Here is a 20,960-nt window from a genome sequence, read left to right on the forward strand (position 1 = left end):
TGGCCGTGCACCATGCACTGCGTTTTAAGAAATAGGGAGCATGCTATATATTATCAAACAAACCTGTTAAACAAAGGACTTAATTGATTATCATCGAAAGGCAAACGTTATTTAAAACAAAATATTTTTTAAAAATATTTAGTTCTTGAAGTTTGTACGACATAACTTTTTTACAGTTCAAAAAAGTCCTAAATTAACTTTTATTGGTGTGAACTTCATTAAAAAAATTTTGCTAGCGAGGGCAATATAAAATTAGTTTAAAAATTAGTTTTTCGTGTTTTGCGGTTTACTGGGGCCAATGACACAGTTGCTAACTTGCCGACACAAAATGCCGCAGAATAAATACTTTGCCGTAAAATTCACTAACTTCAGGACATTAATGCATTCTTGTAAAATTCTTGCTAAATCCTTCACATGGATTGGGCCAGACTACTGAATGTTTGAAGTGCAGACTGGCGATGATCCATCCAGTAGGGTCGTAAAATTGCTCCACAGAATTTTAACTGCAGACTTGCCTGGCACACAAGGGCATATCTTGAAGCATGGTTTAACACCATGTCATCAACAACGAAAACAGCAGCCGGTACAAATTAACTTGCAATTCATAAAATTGCAGATTTGTCTAGTAGCACGCCTGTTCAAATAATGCTTTGTGCAATTGTAAATTTATTGTTTCATTTTATGCAATAAACATTAAAAATCACTCTATAATCTATATCCCTATGTTTGAATTACGCTCCCAGTAAATTCCTCGTACATTTGCGGCCTGTCCTATTTACGTAATTTTCGTCAACACGAGCTCCGCGCGCGATGTCTGGCCTTGTGCACACCCATCCGGCGACTGTGTTAGTTGTTGCAGGCCACACCCAAGCTGTGCACTATTCGTGTGCAAAAATGTTAACTGACTTTTAGTTTCCTTACCACACACAAAATAATTATATGCATGCTCAAGAAGTCTGTTTTAAGAAGCACTTAAAATAAAAGATAAAAAAATACATAAAAATTATGCAGTAAATAATACTTAAAATTAAATAAAATTATAAATTAAAGTCTCAAAGTTTTTGGTATGTTCTGGAACTCATGTAGCCAACCTGACAGGATCTTACGAGAAAATTTACCGGATTCGTGAACTAAGTATCAAACCTAATAAATTAAAATATACAATGAAATAAAATTACAGCATGCATTTAATAAACACTAGTAAAAGGAAACTTAAGAAATATACTGAAGAAGTTTAAATTAAAAAGGAAATAAAATGTTAACCAGTAACTAAGTGACACCTACCACTAATTGAATACCAAAATGAATTACAAGAATATTCCTAATTATAGAATATAAATAAAAAACTAGGTCACTGTGATGTTGAACTTACAAAACCATGTGATCCCTTCTGAATAACAAAATATAACATTTATTCCTTTAAAAAATACTCATAAATGCTGGGGAGGGCATGTTCTTGCAAAGTTACAAAGCTTAAAAATACAAAATCTAGTATTATTTTAAATATTTTAAATATTTTTAGTGTCTTAGTTGACAAAGATGAATTAAATTTAATTTTTAGTAGGTACTGAAATACTTAAATTCCTATAGTTTAGATATTTATTAGTTTAAAAGACTTAAAACTAATTTTTAACTGGCAAGAATAATTGGGTTGTATGTGGCAGGTGAAAAGTTCATAATTTTTGAGGTTAGACTCCATGCACAAATTTAGAATGGATTATTATTTGATAAAAAGATGATTAAAAAATTAAGGCCTATTCTTTATTCATTATTTAAACGAAAACATAACATTTCTACTATTACATGACTGAGACACAATTCCACAACTTATTCACAGAAAATTTACAAAGAAATTTTGCAGCACGAGAAAAATTCATTACTGTTTGACGATCATGAAAAACATAAATACATAAGTGATGAGTTTGGCAGAAATGTTATTAATGAATAAATCCCACAGCTAAGCCATAACTGGGTACAACCAAGGAAAAACAGCGTCCTTGGGACAACTACAGAGGCTCACCATTGCACAGAGGCTCACCATTGCACCATCATGGGCCTGTACACACACAACTGTGGCCAAACAAAACTGAACAATGTCTGAAAAAGGTCACATACCAGCACGGCTTGGACCAGCAGATGTGAAATTGGGTTGGAAATACATTTCACGTGATTATTTGGCGAGCTACCAAGCAGTATGACCGACTGAGTCAACATTTAAGTAGCGTTTAAAGGATGACGTATCTGCGAACACGCATGTAGGGGGGAGGCATTCACGTGGCTCTGTCAACTAACCACAAACATGTTCGTACAAATCACCCAATCACAGTACTTGTTACAACACAAAGACTTTCTGAAAGTTATAGCTTGGGACTACTATGAAACAAAAGCTCTCCTGATTGGTTGCAGCAATTACCTTAAGCAAATTCATATAAATTTCATAACGTAATCACAATACTGATTTCAGAAATTACTTCTTAAAATGGAAGAATTAATTTTTTTGTAGTAATGTTTTTCAGTAATGGAGACTTGGACATAAACACCAGCCAGATGAGTGGCAATTGTGCATAGACTCATCATAAATGTTAGTTTGAAGGTTGTGGCTATTTTGAGGAAATGGCACTGATATGAAAGCAACATATGAATAAATTATACATTGAGTGGGCTTAACTTCTTGTTGACATCAATGTCATTAGAGATGAATGACCGTGTGAAAATTCTGTTGGAAAAAATGTAGTCTGAAATATGTAACTGGAATATCTTTCGAGATGATTGTCATTGTTTTATTACTGGATTTGCATCTAGGATGAACTAAAATCTGCTATTGCATTTATAAATGGGACAGCAGGGGAAAGAGAGCTTACTGCATTAGTAAACAATGGCATAAACGTGAATCTTGTATTAAAGACCATAAAAAAAATAGCACATACCTCATTGGTGTAACTTGAAAAAGTATTTACCTCCCCTGCATATCAAACTGGGACTTAGGAAACAATTTGCCAAAGGAAATAATAATGATTTTGCTGCAATGAAGTTTTTGAAATATACATTTTCCAAAGTTAGTGATGCAAAACCAAAGGACTGCATTCTTATAGGACCACCTACAGGGTGTATCAAAATTCACGTTACAACGCTTGAGGGTATAAAGCTCTTATTATTTGCAACCATTTTTGCCAATAAACATGTTGCTGGAAATGCGTAGTTAAGCCCCTGTAGCCCCAGAAAGAGTCAGCGTAGGCAATCCGTTGTAGAGTGTTATGTTGTGGATGTGCGGGCGTTCGAGTAGAGAAATAACATTTTTAATCGTGGCACAGATTTTAATTTCACTCTGAAATCAATCACAGCTTCGGCTTTGTTTCACAACATTGAAATTGTTGCATACGTTTTAACAACATGACAGCCTAAAGCAACGGCTCAAAAACACGCCCACCTTGAGCGACACAGGTGGCAACGGCGAATCATGTTTTCACGGATATGCTGGAGCATGTGTGGAGTCGACCTTATGATTTCGAACGCTTCAATGATTCGCTGTGTAAGCTCTTCTACAGTTTCTACTGGCGTAGCGTAGATAAGCCCTTTTACGTAACCCCACAGAAAGAAATCTAACAGGGTTAGGTCCGGTGACCTTGGCGGCCATGCGACAGGGCCCGCTCGTCCAATCTATTGGTTTGGAAATGTTTGATTTAAATACTCTCGCACTTGCAGGGAAAAATGAGGTGGTGCCCCGTCATGTTGGTACCACATCACACGTCGGACATGCAATGGAACCTCTTCAAGAAGACCTGGTAGTTCGTTCTGAAGGAAGTGGAGGTATCCGGCGCCGGTAAGTCGTAGCGGAAGAAAAAAGGCCCGATTAGTATGCCGTCAACAATACCGGCCCACACATTAACTGAAAAACGTTCCTGGCGACCTGTAACACACGTTGCATGCGGATTGACATCATTCCAAACATGACTGTTGCGCGAATTGAGAATAGCGTCTTGAGTGAACTTGGATTCATCGCTGAATAAAACCGCTAACTCGGGGTTCCTCAATACTCTTCGAATGTACCAACGAGAAAAGGTCATGCGAAGAGGATAGTCCGCCGGACCCATGTGTTGCACTTTTTGAAGGTGGTACGGGTACAAGAGTTGCTCATGAAGAACTCGCCAAACAGCCATTTTGTCAGCGTCCATATCGGAACCTTCTGCCCTTGTGCTTGTATCCTGACTCTCCTCAAATCTCTGAAGTACATCTTCAAAACTGGGAGTACGAACCCTGCGTGGAGCACCAGCATTTGGTCTTGTGACGGCACATGTACCAGTATCACGCATTCGCTGAGTAAGTCTTGCAAACATGGTGTGAGCTGGAATCCTACGACCCGGATATCGTTCTTCGTACCCACGACGGGCGGCTCGTCCATTTTGTCTAGCTTCCCCGTAAACAAGCAGCATGTCCGTGTACTCACTAAACGTGTACTCCATTGAGCTCCACTAAAACGTCGCCCTTTTCAGAACCACAGAAAAATAAATGACACCACGAGTTTGCTTGTACGACAGAACAGTCAACGACAGACCACCAGTGATATCAAAACACACTGCGACACTGCGATGTCACGCTGCGCAGTGCTATGGCATGGCACGAACGGAAGAAAAGAGGTGAGGGCGCCACCAACAGAAGTAAAAAGGGGCGGGGGTCAGCATTCGACATCGTACAGTCCTCTCGAGCACTGCCCGGCGTCGTAAACACGTAATTCACCACAGTATCGTCTGTCTCGCACATAGCCCAACGGGTTGCCTACGCTTACTCTTTCTGGGGCTACAGGTGCTTAACTACGCTTTTCCGGCAACATGTTTACTGGCAAAAATGGTTGCAAATAATAAGAGCTTTCTACCCTCAAGCGTTGTAACATGAATTTTGATACACCCTGTATAGTATTAGTTATTAATGCTAAACATTTTGAAAAACTATTAAGACCACTGGAAAAAGCAGTTTGGATATCATTATATATATATATATATATATATATATATATATATATATATATATATATATATATATATATATATATAATATGTTGTGGTTTTCTTGATTAACACAGGAAATACGTAGTGAGTGATGTTATGAAGATTTTTCAAACTATGGGATGCAACATTTATAACTTCACTTCTTGGACTTCCACATATACCTTTTCCCAGACAATCTTGAGGCTGTTGTTGGAAATGAACACAGTGAGCAATTTCAACAACATATTTTTGTGATGGAAAAGGAGTACTCTTGGCAAATGGCGTCCTAGTGTGTTTGCGAGTATTGTTGAACCCTCAAGAAAGACATGCCGTTGGCAAAATGTGGCTGAAAATTTATCATATGCAATGTTTTAGGCAGCTCCAAATGAAGTATCTACAGTAGAATCCCACTGATGCGACCCCCTCATGGTTTCCAGAAAAACGGACTTATAAACGGAATGGTCGCAATAGAGAATTCGGGCCAATTTTACCCCCCCCCCCCCCCCCCGACCTCCCCCCAATTATAAAGTGAATTTGCGTCACGCGAGTTCGGCTATGCTAACCGGCTGGTTGTTATGTTATTTTCGTTCAAAACGTGGCGAAGGAACTTGTGTGGATCAGGTAGAAAACATTCGGCTATAAACGAAAGATATAAGAACAATGCTATCCTGAAATGCTGTGACATGTTTTTGGAGTAGATAATCACAGCGACAGACCGACAGGTTGCGCTCCCGTCCTTGCCGTCAGCGATGTTTATTTTGACAGCTCAAGCAATTATCTTTTCCATGTCCCTTCACAGCGTAAAAAAAAAAAGAAAAAAAACAGGTGTGAACGGGTAAGTGAGGGGAAGGAGAGCGGAACTGCTGGCTGCTCACGCATCTACTCGCCGGTCGCCACTGTCTGGCGGCGGTGCGCGCACGAATCCACGAGTCCGTGTAAATTGAAAAACGAGTCACAATCGTCAAACGGGACCGGGACCGGGACGGAAATAGACGCGCGCGCAGATGCTATCAGGTGATGCGCGCAGTTTACCGGTATTGGCTAGCTTGGACAGTCAGTCTAGAGGGGTGGTATCTATTTTTAGCCGTCTTTTGTATGCCTGCCTGCTTACAGTACAGCGCTCGCCAAGATAAACGTGAACACACAGCGCCCAACAAAGTGTAACAGACTTGTTTTTCAGCCGATTTTACTCAAATTTTCGACTATCTGCTCATATTTTTCACGGTTTCTCAAAAAACGGTTGTATAAACGGAATGGACGCATCAGAGGGGGGTCGCATCGGAGGGATTCTACTGTACTTGAAATTTAGTGTTATGTAAGTAAATATTTTACAAAATTTAAATGTTGGCGTCAAACAAACCCTGCCTGATGCAAAAAAGTCTGAATGCATATTCAAGCGCAACATGGAAAATACACTTAGATACTTAAAAAAATAAATCTAATTAAGTTCTCATCAAAGATAAAAAGTTTGGTTTTGTCTTTCATTGAGGTTAGGAGAAACTATCACTTCAAGTTAGGTAAACCTAGAAAAGTCATAGAATTTCCAAATTGCATGTTTGTTGCAACCATGCTAAAGTTTTTTTTTAAAACACATGCCATGTATGGCATGTTGCACAGAACCACATTGAAATATTTATTTTGGAAATCCTTGGCAGGGTCGAAGTTGTAAGTGGAAACGTGATGGACGTTGCAGTGAGCTAGTTGGTTTCTCAGGCAACTCTCGTTTCTTTCTCCATTCTTTCTCTCAGTGCTATTCTCAGCCCATCTTCTCTAATGACCTCAATGTCATCCATCTATCAAGCTGTAATTAATTTATTAATTCAACAAGATTTTAACTCAATTAATTAATTTTGTATAGAATTATTCCTCAAAAATAAATGTATTAGTTTTTTTGTTACTTGTGATACCATCACAAATGTTATATGTATTATTATTTTCAGTTCTACATTTATAATGTACATATCTAAACAATTCAAAATTTATGTTTTCTTTTCAGGCTCTGCTTTTGGATGGCAAAGTGGATGAAGCCCTCAATTTGACGGAAGAGGTGGATATGGCTCGGTTATCCAAAAATGAGATTGACCATATTGTGTGCGAAGTGTACCACAAAGCTGCATTTATATATTTTTCGAGAGGTGACTTTGATAAAGCACTTAGACTTTTTCAAAGTGGCAACATTGATGTTCGAGAAGTTATATCATTGTACCCTGGTTTGCTACCTGCCTCAACAAGCTTTGTGCGTTCAGTCCCTCCTTTGCACACAATAGCAGATGTGAACCAGTTGTTTGGTGGGGATCAGCTGAAACTGAAGGAAGCTAAAATGTTCCTCCAGAATTTCTTGGAAAATGCCAGAGACACAAATCTAGCACACCGCCTTGTAAGTTTATCGTGGCTAACAACGTTTTACTTATATTTAGCATTAAGAATATGTATTTCAAGAAAAAAATATAATTAAGTATGTATAGCCTGTAATACAATTTACAAATTCACTGTTTCCATAATTTGTTTATTTTTTATATGTAATGTGAACGTGCACTAAGAAATATTCAAACATGAATCATATAAAAAAAGGAAAATATCACACTTCCAGAAATTAAAGGTTTTTGTAAAAAACAGTATAATGACTATTACAACTTATATAATCAGAGGGGCTAGCAACAGGGAAAACTGGGAAAATCTGGAAAGTCAGGGAATTTTCAGCAACAGCGAAAAAAAGTAAGCAAAAAGTCATGTAATTTCCTAGGTAGGAGTCATTTTTGATTTGTACCTGTTCCATGTACACATCCTTTCTACAACCCATATTTATGTAAGTGTTACAAAAATGTTTTTTCTCCCATTCCTTATTGCTTGTAAATATGTTAACACTTCAACTACATGCATTGTCTTCAGTGCTATCGACAGAAGTGCGATAAAATAATTGATATTTGCCTGTTGCAATATTGAAGTGTGGTATGCTTATGAGTCGCGATTTTGAATTTGAAGTTTGATAGTTATTGGCAACTGACTAACATCAGTGGTCATGGGAAATTTTTTACCAAACCTAAAAAAGTTAGGGAATTTTTTATCTCAGGTTTGCTAGCCACCCTGATAATATAATGCCATGTGACTATTCAGTTTGAGATTATTCATCTTAAGTAATTTAACACATAAAGTAAAACAAAAAATAAGTATTTCTAAAATGTTGAGGAATAAATTTTGTTATTAATTTCAATTTGAATTTTTTGTATATTTTCATTAGTTTGATCATTATTGATAGTTTCCATTCTTTATAGTTAGTTTTAGCCAAATTTAACATATTTTGTGTGTTGATTCCTATCAGGAGATTGACACAGCTCTACTTAAGCTGTACTCTGAAAACAATGCACTTGAAATGCACACCCTCATATCAGCAGAAGACTTGGAATGTGATGTTGAAGAGTGTTGTGATTCATTAGAGAAGCACAGGTGTTACCATGCCCTCGCTTTGTTGTATTGGCACAATCAAGATCATGCCAATGCACTTCAGGTGTGGATGAAAATAATGCTGAAAGAATATGAAGATGTTAATTTTCCAGGGATGGAATTTTTCATTGATTGCTTAGCAAGGTACTGTTACCAAGTAGTGTAAATGTACTGTATAGTGATGTTAATATATAAGAACACAACTTCATTAACACATGCTCATTAACTGATTTATTATGTTTAGTAACTTGCTGGAAGATTCTACAACTGTGCTAGACAATATCAGTGAGAACTTGATATGTGTAGTTGCTATAATTTGGTATGTGTTATTTCATTTAAAGATAAAATTCCAATCTACCTTATAATAAGTGGTATATTTCCATCTAGCTAAAAACTAGAAACTTGTTCATACCAGTTAACTTAATCGGAAATACTGATAAAAGTTAGGTGATGGTAGCTTAACAGCAGTTGTTTGTTATAACGTGTTCTCTGGAGGGGAGGGGTGTTTATTTTTCCAGGACTATTTGAAACATATGTACCCATTGCTACATTATCAATAATAGTTTATGAACTTTGAATCTCGTAGGTAAGTGGCACAAGTCAAGGAGTTGATTGATGGTGCAAATGATAAGTTAAAAACCATCACTGCATCTTATTTAAACTTTAAAAACAAAGTTTGGCTGACTGGTCTGTGGCTAAAGCAATGGCACAAATGTAATGTATTACACTTGGACTGAAACACATGTTACTAAAATTTTTTCTAGAGCATTCTAAAGGAACTCTCACACTAAATAAATACTTTAGAAAATCATTTCTGTAATATGCCACACTAGTTTCTAATCAACAGTACTATATAAAAAAAATAAACCTAAAACTAGGCAGAATTATGTTGTCATACTAATTGGTTTATTTTGAAACAAATCTTGGTATTTAATTATTACTTACACTTCTAGTCGCAGGGCTGATGAGAGAAATTAAGGGCCCAAGGCAAATTATTTTGTTGGGTCCCCTTCCCAATAACCTAATTTAAAACTTTTCAAACCCCACAATTTTAATAAAAATATAATAAAGGCTGTAAACATTACATGGCCATAACTGTAAATGTGATCTGCACATATCACTTTCCTTGTAAGGTTTTCAATGAACTCTTTTATCAAGGCACTTGAAATTTTTGTTGTACAGAAGAAAGTCTTAAAACTCAACCAAGCCCCTCTGATTTTGCCTTTCCCCCTCCCCCCTCCCCCCAGATGGCCTGGTCTATTAGTGCTGTATTACATTTAAATTTCTTTAATAAATTCAGTTTTCACAAGTATGTAACGGTTCGTTACTTACAAAAATAAAAAGATTTAAAGCGTCTATTTTCGTGGTTTTATTTTTTCAACTAGAATTCATAAACAAATTGAACCCAATGTTTCATTCACTCGTTTCACACATATATCTGCCCGTCGAAAACTGCCCTCAGTTCGCTTGATGAGATTTAATAATAAAATAATAACGTCGATTAAGTCCTTCAGTAATGTTTTACTGCAAGTACACGAACATGGTGCGACCTCTAACAGGGCCGCACCCAGCGAAAACGAATCTCGCCCCGAGCCAAAACGCCTACGAAGGTGGCCGTAATTTCTAATTTTACCCGAAAACGAAATGTACAAAAAATTAGGTTGATTTAATAATAGGCCTGGCTCCGACCACCAACGTGAAATTATCTCTTCGTAAATTACATTATAATTTAGCGAGAAGCCATCGAACGCGACCTACTCGTCCAGCGTTCGACAGACGACTGGTGATCTCATGAACTCGTCTCCTCCACGCAGGGAGTAGACGTCACATGACCTCACCGACCAATCACACGCACGCTTCATTCACTCTTACAGATACAAGCCAATCACAGAACAAGTTACACTACATGAAAAGATCTTTTACACACAGAACTCTGGGCTTCCCCTGATCTGTCTCTTTTCAATTTCACCTCGAAATCGGGGACTTCCATTCTCGTTCTCTCTCCCACACCGTGAGACAGCAGTTATCACTCGGTTCCCATGCAGGGGGGAAATTACCGTCTTTATCTCGGTTGGCGGGGAAGCACTGTTCCTTTCTCACTTACACTTCCAGGCCTCTCATGCCTCTCTTTCTAACCATCACACAAGCCCAGACACAGTCCCGTGATTTATAATTATATTACAACACGTTAATAAAATTTAAGAACAATAATTATAATACGAATTACTTTACAAAATTAAACTTATTGAGAAAAAACCTGAAAAAGTAGGCCTAAACAGGTAAAACTCTAGTACAACGGCTCATTTGTGAATAATTACATAAAAAAAAGTAGTGATTAAAAATGTCTAATAAAATACAAAATACCTTCTTAAAACACAGCAAGTGAAAAATATCAACCCTAAAATATATAACAAACGGTAAAATATCATTAGAAAGACTTTTTAAGAAATATTTACATTCATGAAAATAGTTTAAAAGAAAAATTATTTAATTCGGAGGGCAGGGTTCTGCAATGCTACATAACCCCCCCAACTTTTCAATTAAATTAACACTACATTTAATTGAAAAGTTACAAAAGTGAAAAACTAACCTGTACAAAAATACATTCAAAACCTCTTTAGACATAAATGCATCCTGTCATTACACTCTTGTTTATAAAAGAAATTCAAAACAATTATTTTTATAAATTACAAAGATTAATATTAATACCAATTTTCTGTTAAATTTAAAATTTAAATTTCAGTTTTGGTACAGTCAACAATCCTTATCCCTAATGTTCTCTTAGTTTCATTAATACAAAATACAAGTAGTTCCAGAATTAATTTCTTCACAAATTTCAAGTAGTGTTCCCTGGTTTACGAAGAATCTTCCTATCACATCTCAACTCTGGTTGAAACAGCTGTGGACACTTCTACACAAACTGCAACAACTCCGACAAACTGAAATCTCAAAGACAACCTCAACGACAAAAACCATCTCCCCGACGAAAAACAAACTCGACGACAACCTACTTCAGCTATGGAGCACCTCGACACTAGCTGCAATAAACTCCAAAAAATTACAAAAATTTCAGGAATTACGTCTCCATGACTACCTTGATGACGATAACGACTACAAATTTAAACTCCAGGAATTACGTCTCCATGACTACCTTAACGATGATAAAAACTTCTCAACGACGACAAATGACATTTCAGCAGTGGAGCACCTCTACACTAGCTGGCACATATAATTCCAATGACGAAGAACAACAACAATCGCCTTCTCAAGACGACAATTGCACGACGACGGATAACTCCTCTATTACCAGGAACCCCTCACTTTCATTTATGAATCAATCAATTCCTCCACCCCTCATACTTGCACCAACAAACTTCAACAATACTTCTAAATTCAGACTGTTGACCAAACTTCTGATTCGACCTTTCTGCTGCTGATGCCTTTAATTTTATTATTATGATTATTATGAAGATTTTTCTAATAGAATAATTACTGAAGATCTCACGAATAATATATATATATATGAAGAAACAATACGACGAATAGAATGACAAATACATTTTTAAACTTCCTTCCCCTCTCAACAGTGAATCCACTATCTCCCTCATACGGCAGGTTGTTGACCCGTCTTCAAAAAGACGCAACCAAACCTTCATTTTATTTGGCCATCCTGGTCCCAGGATCTTACTATACGGTATGGTTAAGGGGTGAAATACTCCACAGAACCAAAATCACCAGACTCATTTATTCTATGAAGAGAACGGGCTTGGAAATCTCAGCGGAAAGACTACTCCATCCAGTAATATTTTTGGAACTCTCAGCGGAGCCGTATCATCTTCTCCCTCATGACAGAACATGCCCAGAAATCTCAGCAGGGCTGTGTCATAAACCTCACTAACACGTCTAGAAATCTCTGCAGGGAACCCACAGCTTTACCGGCAGAGAAACATGCCCCGAAACCTCAGCAGGGCTTCCATCTGTCATTCCAGGCGGAGGAATTTGTGTTGTCGAACCTATAGAACGACATGTAGGTCCAACATACCGAGAGATCCCACTTCCCTATCATTCCTAACTCCTGAGCTAGCCGAAAGGTAAGGGGCGCCCAACTAAAACCCTTTTAGCTGCTAGTCAGCTCGGCTAACCTATTACCAAATTTAAAACAAAAAATTATACAAAGTTATACACAAATATACACTGCACTTGTCAAAATTTTAAGCTTTACATACCTTACTTAAATTTCCATAAAACAATAAGTTGACATTTCTACAGTCATGGCATGACAAACACTTCATTAAGATACAGACGTATGTTTCTCTTCTTCAAAAACAAATTACATGAACCAATTGCCCTTCCTTAGGTTTCAAACCATATCTTCCCTTTTAGCAACAGCAGCACATATAATTAACATTGATGAGGGGTGGGAGCGACCAAGGAGAAGGGACTCACCCTTGCAAAAAGAAAAACATCGGACTCCATGCCGGAAACATATTTAAAATTAATATCCTGGCCCCCCAGCTGCCTCATAAAACACATTACACCAAGAAAAATACCTTTGCTGCATTATTTAGGGCAATACAAAAATTTACCTAAACTGGCCATCATGAATACACAACTGCTTCTGTAGCTTCAAAACTCGACGACTGTTATGCATTAACGTTTAGTATTACATTTCATACCTTTAATATAGGATATTGACACCCTGTCATTCAATCCAAAACAAACATTTATCATCACCAATATGTTGCATTTTCATTTAAAATAAATCATTTCAAAACTATATCCTTTTCCAAAAAAAATAACTCATAATAAATTTCAGTTATCTTCTTCACATGAAACAACATTAAACAAACAAACCATTACCCAAGTGCAATGCAATTCTCACAATGTAAAGCATTTCTTCACATTATATTTAGTAACTGTCTATTCAAAAATAATTCATACCATTATTACTATTATTGTTTCAAAACAGAAAATATTCACATTAACATAGTTATTATCTTCCTTTTCTTTAAGAATCTTGTAAAAAATTGCTGTCATAATCTTATTTGTGCATTTCTATATTATCCTATCATTATTCTTCAAAAAATACAAAAACTCTACAAAATACAAAACATTATTAAAAAGTACACAATTCAAAAAATCCAAAAAATCTGAAAAACATAATAAAAAAAATGGCAAACTTTGCAAAAAATTTAAAAAACATCAAACACGACACAACTAGTTTTGACTCCACCCCTCCATCTAGGCAGTGGGCCAAACAAGTCAACACACACTGTTTCCAGATTTTGCATCACTCCTGTACCTTTACTACTCATTTCTTCTGCCTTTGAACAGAGCAAAAAACTGTTTACTATCTCGGCAATAGTTCTGTACACATGCTTCCACACAAAAAAACCCTTGAACCTGTTTCACAGCTCTTTTCAATCCAAGTTCCACATGGATCAGTGCGAAAGTTTTAGTTTTTAACCTATTCGGTACACACAACTGACATCTTCGTACATTACTGCTTACATTTTGACAAAATCTCCCCTTTAAGATTTCTCCGCAATTTGCAAAACTCACTTCATTGATCACTTCCTCAGTAAACTCATTTTCAAGTTTATGTGAGAACATTTTCATTTCAATTTCTACTTTTCTCATTTGTTTACATAAAATCCTGATCCCAGGTGTCTTACCTATACATTTGCTAATTTTTTCAACCACATTATCTAAACATTCCCTCTTTACCTCATCTAGGAATTTTTCATATTTATTCCCAATGTTTACATGTTCATGTACATTATGCCCAATACCTTCAACATTTTCTTCTGACACTATTATTTCCCTTTCACAATTTTCTACATTAGTTGGTTCCCTTTCCACTTGTGATTCACAGCTTTCAACCCTTTGTTTACAAGTGTGAATTTCCTCGTTTACCTCAGTTTGTACATCAAGTTTACCCTCTATATTTCCTAACTCCTGCTGGATATGTTTAATAATTTCATCCTTCATCTGTGACATTCCTTGTCTTAATTCCTGCTGTCCCTGTTGTACCTGTTCAATTTTATTTGCCATTTCCTGCTGCCCCTGTTTCATTTCCTGTTTTATTTCCTGACTGTTTTGTTCGGTTTTCTGTTGTATTGATAATAGTAGTTGCAGAATTTGGTCTGACCCCCCCATAACCTTAATTGGGCTACTAATCGTCATAATGAAATATCCAAAGTACAAAAATTGTACCACAAATATTATTTAAATGATCAAAACAGAGGAAAAACAATGCTAATAATTAATTTAGTTCCATTTTTCGACTTGCTATTTTCGGCGATTCATCCCGCGATGTCCCGCGAAGTGACGATCTCGAAGTCCCGCGATGCGACAGGCCTGAAGTCCCACGGTGCCTTGGGTCGCTCTGTCCCTCGAAGTACCGTTTTCCGTCGTTTCTCTGAAACACTTCACTCGCTGAAACAGCTCGTAGACTTTCGCCGCGAAGAAAAACTGTATTCACCGCTCAGCTGCGCCGAAAGTTCTGGATACACTTCGCCGTTTTCTTCCAAACTGTTCAATGTTAGTCGTAAAATTTGTTGTCCTTTGAGGTTATCGTAGTCACCAACTGTTTCACGAATGTTTATACTTTCTTCTCTGCTGCCGAAATGTTCGTCTTAATCTCAGGGTCGTGTCCAAATTCAAGCCGCGCGGCCGGGCGCCATTTGTAACGGTTCGTTACTTACAAAAATAAAAAGATTTAAAGCGTCTATTTTCGTGGTTTTATTTTTTCAACTAGAATTCATAAACAAATTGAACCCAATGTTTCATTCACTCGTTTCACACATATATCTGCCCGTCGAAAACTGCCCTCAGTTCGCTTGATGAGATTTAATAATAAAATAATAACGTCGATTAAGTCCTTCAGTAATGTTTTACTGCAAGTACACGAAGATGGTGCGACCTCTAACAGGGCCGCACCCAGCGAAAACGAATCTCGCCCCGAGCCAAAACGCCTACGAAGGTGGCCGTAATTTCTAATTTTACCCGAAAACGAAATATACAAAAAATTAGGTTGATTTAATAATAGGCCTGGCTCCGACCACCAACGTGAAATTATCTCTTCGTAAATTACATTATAATTTAGCGAGAAGCCATCGAACGCGACCTACTCGTCCAGCGTTCGACAGACGACTGGTGATCTCATGAACTCGTCTCCTCCACGCAGGGAGTAGACGTCACATGACCTCACCGACCAATCACACGCAGGCTTCATTCACTCTTACAGATACAAGCCAATCACAGAACAAGTTACACTACATGAAAAGATCTTTTACACACAGAACTCTGGGCTTCCCCTGATCTGTCTCTTTTCAATTTCACCTCGAAATCGGGGACTTCCATTCTCGTTCTCTCTCCCACACCGTGAGACAGCAGTTATCACTCGGTTCCCATGCAGGGGGGAAATTACCGTCTTTATCTCGGTTGGCGGGGAAGCACTGTTTCTTTCTCACTTACACTTCCAGGCCTCTCATGCCTCTCTTTATAACCATCACACAAGCCCAGACACAGTCCCGTGATTTATAATTATATTACAACACGTTAATAAAATTTAAGAACAATAATTATAATACGAATTACTTTAATAAATTAAACTTATTGAGAAAAAACCTGAAAAAGTAGGCCTAAACAGGTAAAAATCTAGTACAACGGCTCATTTGTGAATAATTACATAAAAAATAGTAGTGATTAAAAATGTCTAATAAAATACAAAATACCTTCTTAAAACACAGCAAGTGAAAAATATCAACCCTAAAATATATAACAAACGGTAAAATATCATTAGAAAGACTTTTTAAGAAATATTTACATTCATGAAAATATTTTAAAAGAAAAATTATTTAATTCGGAGGGCAGGGTTCTGCAATGCTACAAGTATTTATCACATATTGTCTAACCTATACATCCTACCAAAATAATGGGTTTATCTGAAAGCACCGAAATTCAAATTATATCACTATACAACAAATAATAATGCATTGACTGAGTGATTGTGCATTGCTACAACTTTGTAGTTGGCATCTGTAAGAAGCACATTTTTTATAATTGTGCTTCACCAGGAGTGCAAAAAAGGAAATAGTATTTATTGTGAATGACTAACTAGTTACAAACAATGGGTGATACACTCAATCTTTGAGAAGTTCCTTCATTGAGGTGCTTATGCAATCTCAAAAAACATGTCTGCAGGTAGATGACACATGTAATATTTGTCACAAGATGCATTAACATGCAAAAAGAAGTCAACTGATGGCAGAATAGATGAAGCTGTGCTGCAATTGCAGTGATAAAGAATACAATAAATTAATGAGAAAATTTATTTAGTTTCACTTGTACTTTTCCTCCCATAAATAAAAAAAATTCAAGAAATATATTTATTGAGTTTTTAAAGAACTGATTTGTTTCAGCTTGGTGGATCATGATTTGCTGTGGAGGTACGCTGACTTTGTTCTTGGTCAAGATGAAGAAAAAGGTGTAAATATATTTGTTCATCGCTCAGAACAGAAGTTGGAAGATTTGAAGCCTGAAATGGTTGTCAATTTCCTTCATCGTTTTCCAAGAGCTGAACTTAAGTACTTGGAGTATTTAGTGTTTGAATTGAAAATCCAGGTATGTAAAATTACAAGTTAACTAAGTTAGCATTTTTTAAGATATACAATAGCAGGATAGCCACAGACAGGGAAAACTGGAAAATGTCAGGGAATTTAAAACAAGTCAGGGAAAACCTGGAAAAGTCATTATTTGATGGGTCAGGAGAAAATTTTGAGATAAGCTTGTTTCTGCATCATTAAGGTTTCTTCAATGGCTGTTCACTATAAAAAATGTGAGTTTGTTTGTAACATTTTCAAAATTGTGTATGCATATTACCGTATTTACCCGAATAATCCCAGCACAATTTTTCGTAAAATGCATCTTGAAAAAGCACGGTGCATGTCTTATTCAAAACTTGACAATGCTGAATGTTAATGCTGCACAGCACAAGTTCCGTCAATCCCCAAGGTTGGTCAACCTGCTATTGCTTAATGGATGATGGACATATTGCATGTGGTTTGAAAATGTTTGTTTTTGTGAAAAAGACATTGCTGCAATTATTACTGAAGGTATGCAGTTGCGATTATCTAAGGTGGTTGAAAAACCCTAAAAGGATTAAAATTGATGAGGAAATGGGAATCATGCTTCAGGAAGTCATATACGTGACTGGAAGGATAAAAATAGGATTTGATTTTGAGTGATGGTGGTAATGCAAAAATGTTTATTTTACTTTGAAGGAGAGAATTTGTTGCAAGTGCTTCTTCAGCAGTTTCAGATTTATTTTGTTTGTAATGTATCATTGATTTTGGTAATTTGTGGTCAAAATGTTAATGGCACTTCACTTCAGTAAACAAAACAGTTGTGGTTGGTACCTATTAATTTTATGTTCATGACCATTTTTTTGTTGCATCGCTCTAATCATGTTATCATTCACAGTGCTCCATAAATTAAATATTTACTTTCGATATCTATAGAGACATGTATTTACAATTTAAAGTAAGAATTTTAATGAAAGTATTGAAATTTTAAATAGTATTCTTGTGGCAGAATGCAGGGCTGAAAAAAAAAAACTGGTAGACGTCAACAAAAGTACTGATAATGCTATTATTTTTACAGAAAACTTTTAAGGCAATTTTCAATATGGCATAATTATACAAATTTCAAAATAAAAAATTAATAGAAAATTGAATATTGTTCCAAGGTTGTTTTTAAAAGTTTGGGGCAAGGGTTATTTGAGAGCATGGTTTAGGTCAGCGGTTTCCAAAAGGTGTTCCGTGGAATCCTGGGGTTCCGTGGCAGGTTTACAGGGGTTTTGTGAGTCAGAACGAATGCCATATAAAGCAGACACAATTATTGTCAAACAATTATTGTTAACTTTCTTTGAAAGAGCTGGGGTTCCGCCGAAAGAAAAGTCGATCATAGGGTTCCATGGCCGAAAAAAATTGGGAACCGTTGGTTTAGGTAATTCTAATGGAGAGCCACTTTTCTAAAAATTATTAATTAAAAATTTCATCTAGTTGTTCTAACTTCCTTACATGTTTTACAATTATTCTCTAAGAGGGCATTGTGACATTTCAAGTAGTTTATCAGTTATTACTATTTTAACGAATCGTGAGGTTAGGTTACATATTACAAATTTGTTATATTGTTAGAATGGTTTGTTAGGTTAGGCAAGCTACATTAAAAATCGTGAAATATTTTTTTTAAATATTAGTGAGGAATTACCAATATAAAATCAGTAGCTAAGCTAAACTAACCAACCATTTTTAACATTTTCTCCAAAATTAAAAGGTTTATGAGATTACCATTGTATCTGTATGTGTTTTAGTACTATGACTTACTGAGGACTTTCTTAACTATGTTTATAAATTATATATTAAAAGGTATTTCAGTATTTATTTTTGATTCTTGTATATTTGGTGGTGGTTGAAAAACACAAGCACTTTATTTATAATATATATAATATGTTTACTGTTAAGATAAAACAAATCAACAAATAAATCTTAAAATGTTGATATAATAGAAATGAGGATTGATTTTCTCAAAACAAACAGGTTAGCAAAAAGGATTTTGTCTTTTTTGTCAATTATTTTATACATCTCACTCTTTTTCTCTCTTTCTCTTTCTCTCACTCTTTCTCTCTGGTTTTTCTTCCTTTTTATCTCTCTTTTTCTATTTCCCTTTCTTTCTCTCTTTCCATCTTTTTCTTTCTATCATTTTCTCACTCTCCTCTCTATTTATCCTCCTCTCCCTTTTCCCCCTTCATTACTTTCATCTTCCTTTAACAGATGCCACCTTCAGAAGGGAAGAGCTAGAAATAGGTGAACTCCACACACTATTACCACCAGCAGTCATGTTAAATAGCTAATTACAAGTAATTGGAGTTCTTATAACAATTTCTTTTTCATCACGTTAAACTTGTAACAAATTACATTAAAAAACACTTATTACTAGTTTATAAATATGTTTTTAAAATTTTATTCAGGCTTTCTTCTTATAGACAATGAGATGTTTATTATTTTTTATTTTAGTTAATTTTATCCATTAGATTATTTTAGTCTGTACAAGATTGCTTTACAAAAATACAGTTACAGGCAGGGTGGTGGGTGGTGCAGACGGGGAAGGGGGAGGGACGTATCCTCCCTTGCATGTCCAATATTTTACCACTGGGACACCTTGATACATATATTTTTAATTTAATTAAAAATGAAAAATAAAATAAATAGTTACTTTTAAGTATTTATGTAATGTTTACTTTTGTTATTATGCATATTTTGGTTTCGTTTGCATTTTATTTGATGCATTATAGTTCTCTGTTAAATTTACTTGGTAAGGCGACTAGCACTAGAATAGTTTTTGTATAAGTTATTGTCTTCATTTACTTTAACTTAAACTTTCAAAGGTTTGTCATATCAAAGAAAAGCATTTGTAATTTTACTTGAATTTTATGTAAGTATGTACAGTTTTCAAGGGACTGGATGATAAAACTTATTAACAGGGAAAACTTCTTAAAAGGGAAACAGTGCATATCAGTTGCTACATAAAAAAATAATGAAATGACATACAGTAGAACCTCTGTAAGTCGAACTCGAAGGGAGATGCCAAAAAATTCGAGTTATAGAGTTTTCGACTTCTGGAGGATTTCGACTTAAGCGGATTTTGATTCGACATAAAGAGGTTGAGATTCATTCTTATACATTTTGAGTTAGAGTGGTAAAATAAATAAAAATTCAAGTTGCAGAGGTGACAATCATATTTTTATTTATTATAAATCAACATTATTTCAAAACATCCTTAAAATAAAAAAAATATGGCATTAAAAAAGTCAGTAATTTTTTTTTGCTTTAGATAATTTGGTTGTTCTCTATCTATAGCATTGTCTAAGGTATAAAGAGCAGAAAATTCTTGTTCTTCAGAGTTGCTGGTTTGCTCTATAAAATTCCGTAAAGTATTCAATGTGGTTCTTGCCTCTCTGATGGAAACCCATGGACCGCATGTTGTATTGTTCGAATCTTCTATGTCATCTAAATCATTAGTATCGGTTTTCTGAGCTACTGAATTGATAATTTCGTCATCAGATAATGTCCCAGCAGTCGTAACTCCATCATCGCACTTAACAAAGTCCTCAAAGGATATTCCTGATTCAGACACCACTATATTCCATTCTGCAGGAGGTGAAATAGAAAAATCTTCGGTTTCAGCTTCTTCTGTTGACGACGATGAAAAACCACAGTTTACATAAGTTTTTTTTATAGTAGTCGCAGTTACATTTCGCCAAGATTTATCAACCATTCTCATTCTTGCAATACATCTATAGTAGAATTCTTTTTTTCTTCCATATTATCCAACATGTTCCTGACAACTTCTTCCGATATAATGACTTGAAGCTTTTAATGATACCTTGATCCATAGGCTGTAATTTTGATGTGGTATTGGCAGGCAGATATTGGATTTTAACAGCTTTAATTTGTGGAATATCATTATGTG

The 20,960-nt window shown here is 35.8% G+C and overlaps 1 protein-coding gene across 3 annotated transcripts in view; it reads left to right on the forward strand.

Moving 5' to 3' along the window:
- LOC134529519 (transforming growth factor-beta receptor-associated protein 1 homolog) overlaps nt 1–20,960 on the forward strand; it is a 95,642-nt gene that overhangs the window by 37,381 nt on the left and 37,301 nt on the right. For all 3 annotated transcript variants that reach the window (XM_063363692.1, XM_063363693.1, XM_063363694.1), the window contains exons 8-10: nt 6,979–7,359; nt 8,302–8,567; nt 16,850–17,051. In XM_063363692.1, the coding sequence (XP_063219762.1) occupies nt 6,979–7,359; nt 8,302–8,567; nt 16,850–17,051 (849 nt within the window). The remainder of the gene's footprint in view (nt 1–6,978; nt 7,360–8,301; nt 8,568–16,849; nt 17,052–20,960) is intronic.

The sequence above is a fragment of the Bacillus rossius genome, chromosome 2 (genome assembly GCF_032445375.1).
Source record: "Bacillus rossius redtenbacheri isolate Brsri chromosome 2, Brsri_v3, whole genome shotgun sequence".
NCBI classification, from domain to species: domain Eukaryota; kingdom Metazoa; phylum Arthropoda; class Insecta; order Phasmatodea; family Bacillidae; genus Bacillus; species Bacillus rossius.